We start from the raw sequence: 16865 nt of genomic DNA on the forward strand, positions 1-16865 counted from the left end.
TTTATTTTCTTGCACCACAACATGCATACACATCTGTGTTTTACCGGCACAGCAGGTCTCGTGTCTCACCTCACTACTTAAAGCTTTGAACTGCTCTGAGAGTTATAGTAACCCAATGCTAAGATTATCTGATGATACTAGCAAACCCCACCCGATAGTGATGATTAGTACGAGCATGGAGCCATGTCAAGTTGCATGTGATGCAATTAAAGGGTAATATTAACCAAATGACCAAAACACATTTTTAATGTTATCTCCTACTGGGATATCGCCATGCGGATAGTTTTGGATTTATTTGACCAAGTTTCAGATATCTGTTTCTGATATTTAAATGTTTTAATTAATGCCTCCACACTCCAATACAGTGGAGGTGAAAGAAAATTCATTTGGATGCTCAGAATATTGAAAACATATTATGTTAATTTCCAGGTTCATACTCGTATTTTTGGGTTTTTACTAGAACAAGTAAAAAAAAAACCCACATTATTTTCCCATGCTGTCTGTCTTAATATAGCTGTGACCTCTCTCCAGAACCAGTGACACCGGGTTATCAGTTTTCTTTGGAAGTACTTTTCTGCTGAAGTTCCAATGAAAACTGTTGGCAGTGAGGTCCGTGAATCATCAAAAGTATTAAGAAGACATGTTGCTAGTTCATTTATTAAATACAATTTTTCCATTGCTATGAGCGCCACAAATCAAATCGGCAAATACAATAAAACCATTTGCATGGCTGACTACCCCTTGAGTAATTTGTGTGAACCAACCCTTTAAAAATTAGCTTCTGAGATTGCTGGCCTGAATCTGGCGGGGCTATAGGTGCAACAGCATGTTTATTATAATGAAGATGAATGGATGAGCTTGAAGCTGACTGGAGCTTGGCCCACATTGTCCTTGTGGTTGGAACAAGCACCTTGGGGGCATGGTCATTTATGATAAATGAGTTGTACTGCAAATAAACTGCAGTTATTGTCCATGCTCAGCAACACTTGCCAAGGGTGAGCATTGCTGGCCGTGCTGGTGCTGTGCAACAATAATGCGCGGTGATGAGCTAGCTCTATAATTCTGAAGAACACATCACAATAATGAGCTCATATCCAGCTCTCGTAACGTCTGTCTTGATCAATTCAGCCACTGTTTGTCAGCGGGCAGCCAACTTTAAAGTGTTTGATCTTTGGCCAATCCCTCCTCCTATTCCCCAGTACAACTTTAAAAACAAATTAGTTATGAGTGATCCCATACAGCCAAATTATTTCAAACTTCTAAACAGAGGCAACGTGATTAATTGATGACATGAATCAATGTATTATCTGAGTAATTGCAGACAAGTAGAAATCATTTATGAATACGTCCTGAAGCCCATATTGACCAAGTGATCTTGTGAAGTGCTCAGAAGGCAACAGTATTTCATTAGAAGGTTTGGATTTGAGATTAAGTGAATGATAAGATTAGCAGCACACATGCAGCACATGCAACTGCTCTGAAAGGGCAGCACTGGTCAGTTCACATACCGGACTTTACAGAAAAACTGAAGTGGCCTGAAAAGAGTTCCACGATAGATGTCATTTCTACATCCACACGAACACAGAGAAAAGACGGAATGGGTTCAAAAATAGAGTAAATATGGACGTCGTGGACACATACAACAAACAGGAGCTTTGGAGGGAGAGGACTTGAGGGACATGCAGGAGACAAACAGAGCTGAAAACATCTGGTAAACAGGGACTCTTTAAAGATGTTAATCAAACCTCAACAGCTCTTGAGATGCTGAGTGCTCCCATGATAATTCAGCTTAATTGCCCGTATCAATTAGGCTGCACAATATGCATGAGAACACAGAATCCCACACGGGCTTCCTTAATGTTCATTTAGGTTATGTGTGTCTTAAATTAATTCACCACTGTTTCCATTTAGGTGACTTTTGCTTTGATTGACAGCTATACTGTAGGCAAGAAACTTGTTCAGACTTAAATTACTAAGTAACTTATACATCAAAAGGCACAATTAGTGCCGTTTGGAAAGAAGAAGCTTCTTACTTAGATTTAAATTTCTTACTGTCAACTTCAAAAAGTATAATTACTAAAGCAATGCCATGGTAGCTATTAAAATTACATCATACCAGAAGGCAGTATAGAATAGTTTAATGTAAAGTATAAAAGGGTAAAATGGAACAAATCACAGCATGCTGATTTGTTCATATTCAATTTGATGAAGTGCAATTCTTTCCGTTAACCCACTAATACTTAATACACTGTTATAAGTAGCGGTGGTAGTAATAGTGTTACATATCATGTTTGGTGCATGTTTTCAGTCCATGTAAGTTGTAAGACATTGTTGGGAACATAGATGGTTCAGATAATCACAGACCTCTCCACCACTTCGATATCGAAGCAGAAACGCTTGTCGATGGAGTCAGTTTTCCTCCGAATGCAGGACTTGAGCTTGAACAGCTCCGGCTGGTTCACCACAAGACCATTCTAAAAATAAACATACCATACTTTAATGTTTGAATGCCCTTCATCTTCCATTTTTTCCCTTTCAAATGTCTAAAGTCTAAACACAGTGATCATCCTGTTAGTAAATGCAAGCCTTATAGGATGGTGGTTGATCGAATACACAAAGCATGACGTCATTATAACTTCATTATTTCTTCTATTTGAAGTCTCATGAACTGCAAGTGCTTTTAATTGAAGCGATAGCGTTCAGGTGATTGTTTACAAAGCAAGACACCCGAGCTGTCTCTGTTAAAGGGTTGTCTTAATTTGTTCTTCTTTCTCGTTAGTTGTGGATTTGTTATCTTTGAAGTGTTTGTCCGCCTTGAGTTAATAAGTCTTTCGATTTCTGTTCTCAAGTCTAAGTCCTGTCATCTTGAATTTCTTCCCTTTTTCTTTTTTTTAACCCTCTGGGTGTGACATTCTTTTAAGACTCAAGGGAGTTCTTTGTGTCACCCTCACAGATTCATACTTGCTCAGTCTTTCCTCAGCTTTTATCATTTGTACTAAACTTAACTAAACTAAACTTAACTACCTGTTTCCCGGCGGATTTATTTTCAGTGTTGCTCATGGTGAAGGTCTTGCCGCCTTTCTCATATGTGCAGTAGTGACGTGTCCAAGTGCATCCCAGGGGACCTAAGACAGAAAAAAAGACCAAAATAGTGCTCGAGACAAAATATTTCTCTCTGAATTACAGGCTTCTGGAGAGACTTCCGAAAATCAATTTGAAATTCAAGTGTGATAAATCAAATGTTTATCACTGGAGATAAAAATCTACCATTTGGGTATCTCCCCCCTTGTTTGAGCGCACATCAAAGTGAAACGGTAAACAGGATGAATTATGAGCTCTGTGCGAGAGAGGCCTGGGAAAACTCAAGACATGTTTATGGTGATGGATGTAAAACCATGCACTTATAAGTGAGGTGCCGGTGGGGTGGGGTGGGGGGGCTGGCTGGCTGGGAGTCCGGCTCGAAAGACTCACGTTTCTCCTGGACGTACAGGAAGCCTTCCATCGTCCACTGGCCTGGGGGTTTATAGTCCTGATCTGCAGACCTTATCCTCTTCATCAGCTTCTCCACTTCCTGCTTAGTGCTCACAAAGTTGTTTCGTGTCTGCGCAGAAAAAGCAGGTTTGGATTATAATCGCATTAACAGAAGAAGTCTTGTGTAAGTGCATTTTTCCCCCTGCAATTTCTCATCTCAAGTACCCTTATTCTGCCTACATCCAGGAGCAGACTGAAACAAATAAAGGAAAAACGTCAAACATCTGACAAATGCAACTTGTGCAACGGTGCCAGAACACCTGGGGAAAAGAACACATTGGCAAACCATTTGGAAATACAGACGCAGCATCTAATTCAAATACACTACATTTATATTGGAAGAATACACTTATGGTGATGCAAATTAGGGCAGAGACTCAATTGTTAATGCTCCCAGGAATTCTCTTTTTTTTGGATTCTAAAAAGGTCAGTACGAGGCTGTTTCTTATCTACTACTAAAGCGATGCTGAGACAGCTTCACCTTCTCCAGCTCCTATTAGAGCCCTCTGCATTTGAGGACACGGAGAGAGGGTTACAGAGTGGAAATTGTCAGGGCAATGACGCTGACATTTTGGGTCAAAGAGAAATTTGAGCCCTCAGGCTGCAAGTGGTGAGGTCATGGTGAAAGAAGGAGAGGGCATCGCAGCAGCTGTAGTTTTACTCCCAATTCTTACTCTTGACACAGTACCATTACATGGCCTGAAGTAACCGCCTGCAATACAACACTGAACATATTGATCCTCTGTGCAGCAACGAATCTCATTTAATCACACAGCTATCCATTTGTGAAAACTCTGCCTGTTATATCAGGGTATGATAAGCTGCAGAATCTGATTACGTGGCTGGTTGCATGTGTGTAAAAACCCCCGAGGTGGTGAGACTTACGTTCTGTAGGTTGAACTGGAGCTGCTGTTTGTACGGCTCAAACTCGTGAGCCAGCTCATATCCTTCATGGTAGAATGTAAACAGACCCTGAAGAAAGGCCAGCAGCTGGAAAGGAACAATATTTAAGGGTGATTTACTGAGTTAATGTAGAGTTTGATTACTAATTCACATGAGAGAGCACAATCTAAAAAGGCACATTGCAACATAAAATGTTCTATTTCTAAAACGATAATCACAACTGTAATCACACAATTATCATTCAACGTCTCTAAAACATGGAGAATTTAGTCTGTAGTGATTTTGTTTCTTTTCAAATATGGATTTAATTATAGTACTGTTGCCTAAAAAGCACATAATTTGCTTTAATTCTTTGCTCTCAATCAATTTGGCAGAGTGAATGTCACACGCAGATATCAACTTTTGGAGTAAAACTAATTATAATGTACTTATTGTATTGTCGGTTAAAAACTAATTACAATATTTGAAAAAAAGGACCGTACTTTGTAAACAAATTAATGTGCAAATCTCACAAAATTCAATATTTTCATCTCGATGCACTGAATTGGCCAAAAAAAAGGAAATCTCCAGAAGGTTGTAGCTCTTTATGACTGACAGATATCGATCTTATCTTCTGTATAACGCGCAAACATTCTGGACCATCGTGGAAAAGAGCAGTGCTGCTGTCATCACATCTCTAACATGGAGCATCCTACAAACATCGAGCTGTTCACAGTCAAATCCTCAGACACTACCTCTGGTTTTATTCCGAGGATAAGGCTCGGTATATTATATGTTCAAGAATAAACCGCCTTATCTGTGCCCAGATTCATCACTGGCCAAGTTGGGCCTCGTCATTTTCCCCAGCACTACCTGGAGCCTGGACATTTACATTTCTGGCCTGGGTTCTGTGTAGACTGCCAGTGGGTGTAAACTAACTTTAAACATTCACTTTGCTCCCGTCTCACATTTCCAGACATTTAACATCTTAGAGTTCTTAATGTTTCCTGGGAACTTCTCCGCTAAAGATGTTAGAATTGACTCCATATATCTGCTAGGTGGGGGCTTTTATTGCAACTTTTCACAACAGCCACATTATCCAACTTCACCGACTACCTTACCAAAATGCATCGACTTGTATTACAGAGACGTTGTGATGAAGATGACAAATGTGTAGATTTATACCTGCGAGAGGCGTAATTGTGCCCGTCTTCAAGAGACAACAGACATTTAAAAAGCCACTTCCATCAACAGTAAGTACAAAGTCTCTGTGCTTTTTTTAATTATAGGCCACTTAAACCAAGCATCTAAGTACATATTTAGTAAGGAGAAGCAATTACTGCATCTTCACTCTGCAGCACAGAAATATGTAAAACTGATTCTCTGACTCTTCTTACCGGTTCAACAAACTCAAATTTCTTCTTCTCTTGCACTTCTTGTATTTTGAAAACATACTCAAGGGACGCATCGTAGAAGAACTGTCTCTCCTTGTCAATCTGCATGTCGGCCTGAGAATGAGCAAACAAACCAGGGTCAGGGCCGTAAACAAAGGCGGGGGTCAAACTGGGAGAGCACAGTGTGGACAGAGAGTTAATGCTTACATGACCACCTGGAAACGTGCTTGGGGAAGCAATGAGCAAAGGATAGTGCACAAGCAACAGCTTTATTTGTAGGAGACACTGAGTGATATCACAGAATTATTCAACATTATTCAAAAGGTTGGGGGGGGGGGGGGGGGGGTCAGAACATTTGTTTTGATTTTACCTCCTGCAGATATGTTTCCTTCTTTTTGGACGATAAGCTGAGGTGTCTCTCAAGCGTGGAGTAGTATTTCTCTGTTTCCTTATCAAATTTCTTTTTCCCCTCCTGAAAAGATCCACAAGACGCATGAAAGGTTAAAGAATCACCAACAATGTGTCATGTATTCCTGATGCCTGTGTGTGTGTTCGACCGGCCACTAGGTGGCGGTCTAACTATGTTTTCACAGGCTGTTTGGCACATTTCTGTCAATAGATTATTACAGTTCATAAAAGGGGCACATGAGTGTAATGACGAGTAGACAATGCCGGCATGGTCAATAAAGACCATTCATTATCAATAGGGCAATATACGCTGTTATTCTCACAGAGCCCCAACTGGGGACATACGTTAAAAAAATAAACAGGGTAGATCATTAATAGCATAATGCATTTGGCAAAGTCACAGACAGGACTTGCTGGATGCATTTCCCTTCCTTGTTATGCTGCACCTGCAAAGACAAGTCAAACTCTATAGTCACAAGTCCCAGGATTCAGACAGGGTGTCCCAGAAGGCTCCGGGGGAAGAACAGGAAATGGGCTTTTCATGCCAGCTGCCCATCTATAAAAGCATATGGATTAAGAGATTGAACATTTTTCACCCCCGCAAAAAAAAAAGATCCACTCTGCAGGCTTTAATCAAACTCTGCCCAAGCAGAGAGAACCTGACTGTGTGAGGGCACTCAAGTGTCTCATCTGCAAGTCTGACCTCTAAACCAAGCTTTGCCCATTTAATGCCCACCTTGCTATGCAAACACTCATGCAGGGGCCAGAGGAGGGACAGAAAAAGGGCGGTGGGGTGGGCGGGTTAAGTGTGAGGAAACGGCCAATGTAACCAGATCCTGCTTGTTTGTTTTCATTCCCATGGCCCTGAAATTTAGCAAGTCTAATCTACTGGCTACTGATATGACCTAGAACAGTGTTCTGCCTCAGCAACCCCCACAGCAGTTAAACGCACCGGAGGAATTCACCACAAGACATTGTAACCCTCCTACATAACTATTACAAGCACAGCACAAAAATCAATAGATCATTTCATGTAGTAGCATCTTATTTCCATCTCCCTCGTCATGTCTGGCCCAGGCATGGTCTTCTCAAGAGTGTGGAGAAAAAAATTAATCAATTGTGTATACCGTATGCCCAATATTCAGAAACAAAGAGTAAATAAACAGGTGGATAGTCAAATAAATATACGATTAAATATGATATCACGCTGACAGGAAATAAATTTCCCTAAAGGATGAGTGTGTTTTTATTTTAGATAACAAAAGGGAGCTGACTGTCTGCCATAGAGACTGCTGTTGACGTGACATTATTTTGCGAGCACGCATGCAACTGAAGCCCTGAGGAAAATAGCAACACATACACACACACACACACTCATGAGCACTGCACAGACTCGCACACTGGGGATCACATTCAATTACGAGCTTTAGGTTTAGCAGCCCCGCAGTCACAGCAGGAATCTCCCTGCACTGCTGACCAGTGTGAGAAAAAAACCCCCTCCACAGTACATTTGGACCAAGTCTTTCACACTTACAAAGAGATGGAGAGTGACTCAGTGCTACAGAGAATCTGTGAGGCAGAGCAAGCCTGATTAAGTCACCCAAAACGTCCTGCTTTGTTTTGATCCAGGCGGGATGTGTATAAACTGGCGCTCCCTTAATGATACCCTAGCAGAACACCAGGTGTTTGTTGGTTTGTCCATGTGGTGAACGCATTCCCCCCCTGGATATGTTTGTGCAATCAGAGTGGAATACGAGCAATTTAAATTGCAGAGTCTCTCCGAGAGAAGGAGGGAGCAGTGCAGGCAAAGGCTTTGAAGTCCAACACGTGGTAGCAGAGGACATAGACGTGGAAAGATATATACCCTGAAGAACACACGATGGGGCCGTTTCTGACAAACTAGTGCCACCGCCCCCAGAGTAATCAGCTGGCTGGCATTGGATGAAGCCAAAGCACTTCCCAACACTCTGCGGTGCACAAAACACACATGAACCTACCACTTGGGAGATTTCCTCCTCTGATTGCTTTGTTCGCCCTCATGAATAAATCAGATGCAGGATGAGAATATTCTGATGCAGATTCCTCTGTAGTGAGATTTCTCACTGGCAAATCTCATGTTGCCGTTAAGAGCACTTTGATGCCAGCTGTAGTACGTGTGAGTTTGCTAATTGCTAATGTAACTTTGCAGTGAGGAAAATGATGAGAGAAGCGGCAGGCAGCTTTTCTTCTGGCCATCAGGTGTTCTCGGCTTCCTAAAGAATGGATGGAGGCTGGCTGGACATCGGCAGTTTTGACACTGGCCTTAACGAGCCTCAGGGCCATTTGGATCATTTCTGAGCCTCTCATCACCATGGTAACAGATGTAAGCAGCAAGGTAGGTTGGAAGTGTTTGTCTGTGTGTGTGTGTGTATATATATATATATATATATAGAGGAAAAATCCCCGGTTATCACACACTAAACTTCCTCATTTCCTTCCATCTCTCCCATTTCTCACCACAAGTATTGTTTTTGTGACATGAAAGGACCTCTCTCTATGAGCTCATTAGAGAAAGCTAATTGGAGCAGGGGTCCAGAATGGCGATTAAATAGCAATAGCCTGGATATTTTGATGCTCCACCACACACGAGTTGGTCTCACTTCCACGGGGAGGCAGAGAGAACACAAGGCTTCAGCTGGAGTTCAGTTTCTTTGCTGCAAAGCCAAAACAAATGTCTCCCTCCCTACCTGAAATCCCACTTCCTGAGGAGACATCACAGGCAATGAGAAGTTGGCCAATTAACACGAAATAATTACAAACATCTGCTTCTGAAGAGTTGAAAAACAAATACTCAGACTTCTAAAAGTACCATAAAGTGTGTGTGTAGCAAACTGCAAAGCTTTAGTCTTAAAATCATCATTTATCAGTGCATCTGCTTTCTCTGACACATGATGTAATACATATTAAATAATACAAATAAAAGTAGAAAAGCTCCACATACTATGTGAACACATATATTTTGTTTGATCTGATCAAAGCTGCAAGGGGGAAAAGGCTGGTATCTTCATCTTCCTCAACCTTCAAAAGCTTCTTGATTTTTATGGCGTGAAACAGTCCGTTGGCAGGCTCTGCATGAATATAGGTCTTTACTGTATCCTATAGGGATCCCTTCGGCTTCTCCCTGTTAAAGGGGAACTACGCCCGATTTCCAAATTCGTACATGTCCTAAGACAGTCCAAACAAATATTAGTGCTTAAACTCAGATTTTGTCATCAAGTTATACATCTGAAGCGGCTCCATAGACCACAAATTGGGAAAGATGTTGACGATGACACAGAGCAGCCAGGGGAATGTTCTGAGTATATGGGAACATTTTCTGTTTCACAACTGACGACACTGAAATAGAACAAAGCTTATTTGGATGTAAAAAAGACGACAAACATTCTGTGGGTCCACAAAATGTGTCGTGCATGCATCGCCTGGGAAGCAGACTTTATACCCGATGACATCACAAGTTTTGAGACGTACTTCTCTGGTTTCTGGTTTTGAGAGAGACTAGCTCATGTTCACATATCTTGATTGAACTTTCCAAGGCAATGGAAATAACTTATTGGAATTCCTAATTTAGGTGGTGTTCCTCTTTAAGATCAACTTAAACCTCGCTCTCATCAGCGTCATCATGTGGGAAAAGACAACTTTAATCATCTGCAAGTTTGGAGCTTCTTGTTAAGATGACACAGCGGATGATTATTTGTTTTGGACACTGGCCAGTGATGACTAAGGAGCTCTCTCTCACTGCCCCCATGATGTTCGAGGTAACAGGAAGTTTTGCCTTGAGGCTATTTTCTAAAAGATCAGTGAATAGTTTGTTTTGTTTCATTATGCATTTCAATTCAGTGTCCATTCTAACGCGTGTCCAGCTTTTGAAGAAAAAAAGATTGAACTGAACCTCAACTTCCGGCTCGTCTTTTATCTATGACGTTTCTCATTTTCACAAGAATTCAGCTTTAGGAAACCCGAAGGAGAAGACCGACTGGAAAGGTTCACCACAAAAAAAGGGAATGACACGAAACATTAGTCCCGTGTTCAGTGACAATAAGACTCGTCCGTCAAAATGATTCCATGAAGTTATTGTTCAATTGCAGAGCAGATACGGTCAGATAATTAGATTTAGTCCTTCAAAGAATGTATGTAAAAACAGAAATTAATCAATTCCCCTGGCAAAATATTACATCATACTTCTGTACATTATACTCCTGACTTAAACTTCCAGGCGCTGCCCCTGATTCTGTATGATGTTGCTGTTTGAATATAAACTGATTTAATACAAATCTGCAAACAGACAGAAGCCGATATATTTACAGTGGATGGCGGCTGCCTACACGCAGGTGAACGACCGACCTCTGACGGTCTACTGTGACGGGCTCGTGAAATGCTGGTGATCAGGAGAAAAGTAATTACTTTTTTGAAAGATTATTTTAATGGCGTTTCTGCTTTATTGGGCAGGGCACGGTGGAAAGTGATGGGACAGACAAGAGAATAATGGAAATAAATATTTTAATTTGCGTCACCTTATTCATGCATTTTGTTGTTTTGCAGCATCAAGTTGGAGTCACCTGCAGCGCTGTCACCTTCATTTATTTTTCTCTCCCTGTTAGAAGGTGAAGTGTTTTTGAAGCCTGTTGCAGTTTTTCTTGTCTTATCGCAGTGCGCATTCCTCTCCTTCATCAACACATTAACCAACAATCTGACAAAGTTTATTCAGCAAAATGATCTGCACATCTCCAGGACATCAATTACATATTCAATCATCTGCTATCTTTAGTGCGGCTGGTGTAACGTGCAGCAGGCAACTATGGTCACACCCTATGATATATAAACAGTGTTAATTGTCTTACTTTGGCACCATCTGATGGTATTATCACCAAGATATCTGTAGCAATTAACATGCCCAAGAATTTTGTAAAACTATAACAACATCATTAAATCAGCACAATTCAAATCCACTGAAAATGAAGTTAATTATTGCTTTTCCCCAGCCATCATCTCCAGTGATTTTGTACCACAACATCCCCAGGTTAAGCAAAGTATAACAATGGACTGTATACTATATAGTTGTATGATTGAAAAGTTTTAGTGCAGCCCAGAGCTGCCGAACATATTTCCAAACCACTTAAATTGATCCCTTAACTCCACAGCGTCTTGGTTAGCATATGGGATTTCATAGCATGAATGCAAATGTCATTTCAGCCTCTGGAGAGTCTAGCTTGTAGAGACTCATCTGATGTCTGTGCACCCTTTGTAGGATGAGGAAACCTCAAATTGTCGTGACTCCCATCTGGTTCTGTTTGCACCTATTCCTCACATGTGAGGGACCCCTGTGGTGCCCCTAACGTTAAAGACCCTTGAAGGGAACATGATATTGTCAGGAATGCCACCAGTTAGACACCCCCTGGTATTTTTCTTGAGAAAGTGTCCCTGGGGTCTTTTTAAATGTTAAGCTCCTAAAGAATCTGACAACCAATAAACAAACACACACACACACACAAATAGTGTGGATCCAGCATTAGGCAGTTTACCTACAATGATTCTCAGTTTGTGGGAAACGAATCTGCATGTATAGCCTTTATAACAGCAGGGACATGTGAGAGTTCAGGCCCAAGGTTGAGGTCCAAGTTGCAGGAGATGAATTAAGAGGCTGAACAGAAGAGGTGACTGTGAGGCAGTGACAGCAAACAGTAGGTGTACACTGAAACCAGGACATATTTTAATTCCTTATTTCAGTTCTGAAATTATTGTTCTTTGCCTGGGAAGTCAACAACTTTCAGCTCACAAAAATGTATCTGAAACTGGAAAGAAAACAAACAAAAATGTTGGTTCGGCAAGCCACTTTGGCAGCCAGCACGTATGGTACATCAATGATTCAGTGAAAATACAGGATTGTTTGAATTCTCATGGCTTTCTTGATGTGTATTTGTTCTACGCTGTGCAAGGTTTGAGGGTTTTATTCCAAAACATTTGGTTCAGCATTTGTGTGAAGCAGACTGTGCCTAATATGTCCCATAGTGCTGCAGTCAATCTACTGGTGTGTTATGGTCATGGAAGTGTTGTGCTTGTGCCTAAGAAGCTGATACAATGGTACGCAACCTCCAAGGGATTACTCGCAGTATTCCCAAATAAGGCAAGAGCTCCCCGTCTGTCCATCTGACGTTCTCAGACATGAAGCGCAGTAACTGGAAGGGTCAGACGGACTGCAGATCTCTCCAGATTCTCGGAACAGTGGAAAGTATCTCAGCCGCTCGTGATGTCTGCCTTTTATCTCACTCTCGTTGGGCTAATGTTTAGCGGGGGGATGGGCCGTAGGAGGAGAGAGCCATTAGGAGGAAGTGGTCGGAGGAAATAAGAGGTGGTGGGAGTGACGGAGGCTGTGTTTTTTTAAGAAACCATTTTATAAACATAGAGAGTCGGTGCAATAACACTGAGCAGTGTGATGGGGGGGGGGGACAGTGAGAGAAAGTGATGGCAGCAATATGTGCTTCTTCATTCTTCATTCATTAGATACATGTGATGGGTGAGATGTGTAGCGACAATGGTTATTTAGTCTGGGCGGTAAAAATGAGAGTGATTGATGTTCACACCTCAGCACTGAGAAGAGAAATAGTTCCTTTACATTGCAGCTTGGCTTGTGAACACACCAATGAAGTGTGGTAAAATGTCTACTTTTGCAGACCAGTGACAAGTGTCAAGTTATGTAAAAATAAATCAAGGTTGAGTGAGAGTGTGACTTTGAGTCAGGAATATCCCTCACAAGGTTTCGGGCTAAAGATGTGCAAATGATTCACAGAGTGCAGTGCAGAGGGACTGTGGACTGAGAAACTCAGCGGGAGCTCTGTGTCAGGGCTCGAGTTCTAGCAGCGTGTTCATGTGTGATCTCATCAAGGGGGAGACCACAAACAAGCGGCTGCACTTTCATTTTATGCCTTTGCGTTGGCCAGGAATGAAAGCATGGCTTGTAGCAACAAGCCCACACTGTTCTTTGCAGTCAACTTCAACAACAAAGCCACCGTGTTACCAGGATGCCTTCAAGCAACACTCTGCAGAACCCCGACTGATATCAAGCCTCTATGACCAATAGGTTAGGGAGGAATGCAGGGGATCAAACAGGATTACAGTAATCTGATTACAAAAATGGTTAATAAAATATGTTAGATACTGTAATCAGATTATAAATGCATAAGAAAAGTCCTGATCGTACAGAAGTATATTTGAAGTGATACTGAAGTATGTCTTCATGCTTGCTTTTGCATAGAAATATTTGAAATGAAATACTGTGTGAAATACATAAATAATGTGTTTTTTTAAATCTAATATGTCATTTTGTAGTCAATTATTTTTTTAAATAACACGCAGCACTATTTGAGAACGTGTCTGCTGACAGATAATACAAAATGCCACCTTCATCTAAACATAAAGCCACCTTAAAACCAAGTCTTAATATCTTTTAATGTCACACTGACGTCTTTGTTTATACCCCCTCTCAGTCTGATTAAGCCTCTTGGTGTCACTTCTTACTTTTAATTAATAATTTGCATACTGTAGGCGAGATAAGGGGGGTGAGGATGAGAGGTGAGCGTGTCAGAACACATGACACTGTTCAGTTGCTAATTGTGCGTGTAGGTGGTCTCTTACCTTCGCAGCGCCAATTTGCTCCTTACGGAATTTTTCCAAAGGAGTAATCAACACATCATCTGCATTCTGAATCTGGAATGAAAAACAAGAGACCGACAGATGTCAATCAGACTGAATCTCAGATGTGATCTGAGTGTAACCTGAATAATTCTAAATGACTATTAGGCAGAAAAATATCACAATCAGCTCATCATTCAGCTTTGTTACAATGCTCTTGCTTTACGAATGTGCCAGAACGTGTACGACACACACAGCACAGAGAAAGATCCAGATGCATGGAATCCAAACACAAGTGGAGGAAAGAGCCATCACATTCATTAATATCTCTTAAGCCTGTGACAATGAACAGTGCTTTACTGAGAGGTACCCAAAATTAGCACAGCAGAGATAAGAGATCGAGCACTCAACAATGGTTCTGCTAGAGAAAATTGAGCCTTTTTATGTGAGCTGTGAAGCAGCAGCATTGTCAAACCTGGCTGAAATATGACACGGCGCAGCAGATGAGGGAGCTTTGTAACGGCAGCCTGCAATGCATTTAAATGTTTGAGGTGTGTCTCTGTGTACTGGTGACCTCTCCTGCGCCGTGACTGGAGTGAAAAGGTCTCTCCAGGAGCCTCTCCCTTCTCATTCCAGACAGAAACAGATTAGGAGAGATATATTGTGCCAATTACAGTCTACGGCCGATCCTTGCGAGTGAGCGTTTCGGAAAGGTGCCATTAAGGTGCTTCTGAATGTACCCAAGATGGGCTTTCATCCGCTGAGATCAGATGACATCAGAGCGGTGAGGCTGCTCTACGGGAGGCACTGTCACAAATGACATGGCTCTTAAGTTGATTTAAGGTGTTATTCTTTGTGGCGAGTGTGTGTGATAAACTAAGGGCTGAGCTCTGTAATGCATCTATGATACCGCCACTAATTTAGAGGTGTCGTGGGCTCAGATGGACTATCAGCTCCCCAGCTACTGTGCTCTGAACACGCACCGTCTCGGGATAGAGTTTTTGTTTTGAACCATTAATCACAGTGCATTTTCATTGTCCCAAAATAACCCTGTCAGCTCCATCACCCAACCAGAACAAGTGGCTTCAAAAGGAGGCTACAATCTCTCTGAGCCTGCAATGTTTCCATCTCCTTTTATATGCTGCGTTGTGGGATGTTGTGAGCTTGTCGAGTACATTTGTAGCTTTGTTGTAATAATGTACTGTAATTACAACGTGATATTCGTGTCGCTTCAAATATAGACGTTTCCCACTCCAACATAATCCTGTTCAGATGATGGTGCTTACACTCTGGTACAGTTATTTGCCGTCTAATAATGTTTCCGACATGTGCTCTACAGTGAGCAGTAAACTGAGATTTCAGACATTATGAGTCATGAATCATCATTTTGCGCCATCACTGACTCGTACAATGTTACATAATGAACGTTTAAAAAACGTTGTACGTTTAAAAAAGGCCAAGTATTGCAATGATTTAGCAAAAAGTAAGTTTCACGCAACTGACAGTATGACACAATTTGCATTTAATAAAACAAATGAACAAAAAACTAATTAAATTAAGCAAATGTAAAGTAAATAAAGTGAAATTGTGCTGAAAGGATTAGTGGATTAGTTTAATGTTGATGACTGTCAGCCAGTAGAAATACCAAATACTTGTAATATCTTGCATGTGGATTTTCATATGAATGTATTTTTTACTTTTTTACTGTTGGTCACACTCAATATTTTCAGTGTTGTAACTTTGACAATTGACGTCATCATTGGACTAATAGAAAAAATAATCAATTGTGAAACGCTAATTACATCACTACAGTAGAACTGAAATCTGCCGACTGTGTGCCCTCCATGACACTATAAACTTACACTCAAAACACAGAAGAGGCTGTACACTGTAGATTTAAAGAAATCTTTTTTTAAAAGATGAAGAAAAATATTTGACATAAGAGATTAAGTTTATAAACTACCAAGTACACCAATGGACGTAGGAAGAGTATCTTTAGTTGTTCAGATACAACATAACATATTATAGGCCGTCACTAGAAAAAGCACAAGGAAGAGTGTGTGAAATAAACTACGGCCATTTGGTTACAAGTAGTGACACTCCATTAGAAACAGACTAGAGGACATTTGACAGGCATCACATCTCGATGTTATAATCCCGCAGTCCCTATCGAAGTCATCATGTTATCTGCTGTGTCAACAGTGAGAATCATACTACTCTGCCAGTGATAATGTCATTTCCTCCGTCTTATCTGCCATGTCTTCAGTCTAATTGAGCCTGCAGTGTTACCGTGCTGCAAATGTAGATTTCTTATACCAAAATGTACTTCTTCACTTTTCAGTTAAATGGACAAGACAAATGAATATACAGAGCTATACGTTTTGAGATTAAGGTCTGATATCTAGAACTGGATGAAGGCAAGTTAGTTCCATTATTTCAGAAGGTTACCTGAAACCTTTACTCTACACTCAGACACTTTGAACAAAGCTATTATCGATTGTTAATTTCAAGATGTAACAGTTTAGTACTAGCAGTGGCGATCAGCAATATCCAAAGCAATTCAGAATATAGACAAAAGGAATTGTAGTCAGCATGTCAAGGTTTCTCATCACTTTTGATTATCATTTTGCAATGCATTGCTGATTCAGAGATTTATATTTGAAAGAGGGCAACTTATTTAGGAATCAATGGATTTACTTTCAAACTGGCATTGTGCCGAATGCCCTCAGCAACAGCCTCTCTAAACAGGATTAAATCCATATGAGCGAGCACAGTGTAATGCTTGAAAGGATGCAATAGCGCTAAGCAATTTCATTACCAGATAGGGGGAGGAATGTCAATGTGCTATATTTCCATTGCTGCTGCTTTTACTAGTTCAAATCAAAAGTGTTGCTCGGAGGTTAATTTGCAGAGACAGATCAGAACGCCACCAAATAGAATAATAAAATGTGGGCAAATTAAAATGTTCCTTTGATATCCTTAGAA

General features: G+C 40.9%; 1 protein-coding gene across 5 annotated transcripts in view; it reads right to left on the reverse strand.

The window, feature by feature from the left end:
• arhgap42b (Rho GTPase activating protein 42b) overlaps positions 1–16865 on the reverse strand; it is a 57840-nt gene that overhangs the window by 10666 nt on the left and 30309 nt on the right. For 3 of the 5 annotated variants that reach the window (XM_029445687.1, XM_029445684.1, XM_029445683.1), the window contains exons 4-11: positions 13884–13955; positions 6178–6279; positions 5811–5921; positions 4417–4521; positions 3472–3601; positions 3025–3125; positions 2365–2474; positions 1509–1565 (exon numbers count right to left, since the gene is read on the reverse strand). In XM_029445687.1, the coding sequence (XP_029301547.1) occupies positions 1509–1565; positions 2365–2474; positions 3025–3125; positions 3472–3601; positions 4417–4521; positions 5811–5921; positions 6178–6279; positions 13884–13955 (788 nt within the window). The remainder of the gene's footprint in view (positions 1–1508; positions 1566–2364; positions 2475–3024; positions 3126–3471; positions 3602–4416; positions 4522–5810; positions 5922–6177; positions 6280–13883; positions 13956–16865) is intronic. The other 2 variants (XM_029445688.1, XM_029445685.1) reach the window with 1 other exon arrangement.

Source organism: Cottoperca gobio, chromosome 13, assembly GCF_900634415.1.
Source record: "Cottoperca gobio chromosome 13, fCotGob3.1, whole genome shotgun sequence".
NCBI lineage: Eukaryota > Metazoa > Chordata > Actinopteri > Perciformes > Bovichtidae > Cottoperca > Cottoperca gobio.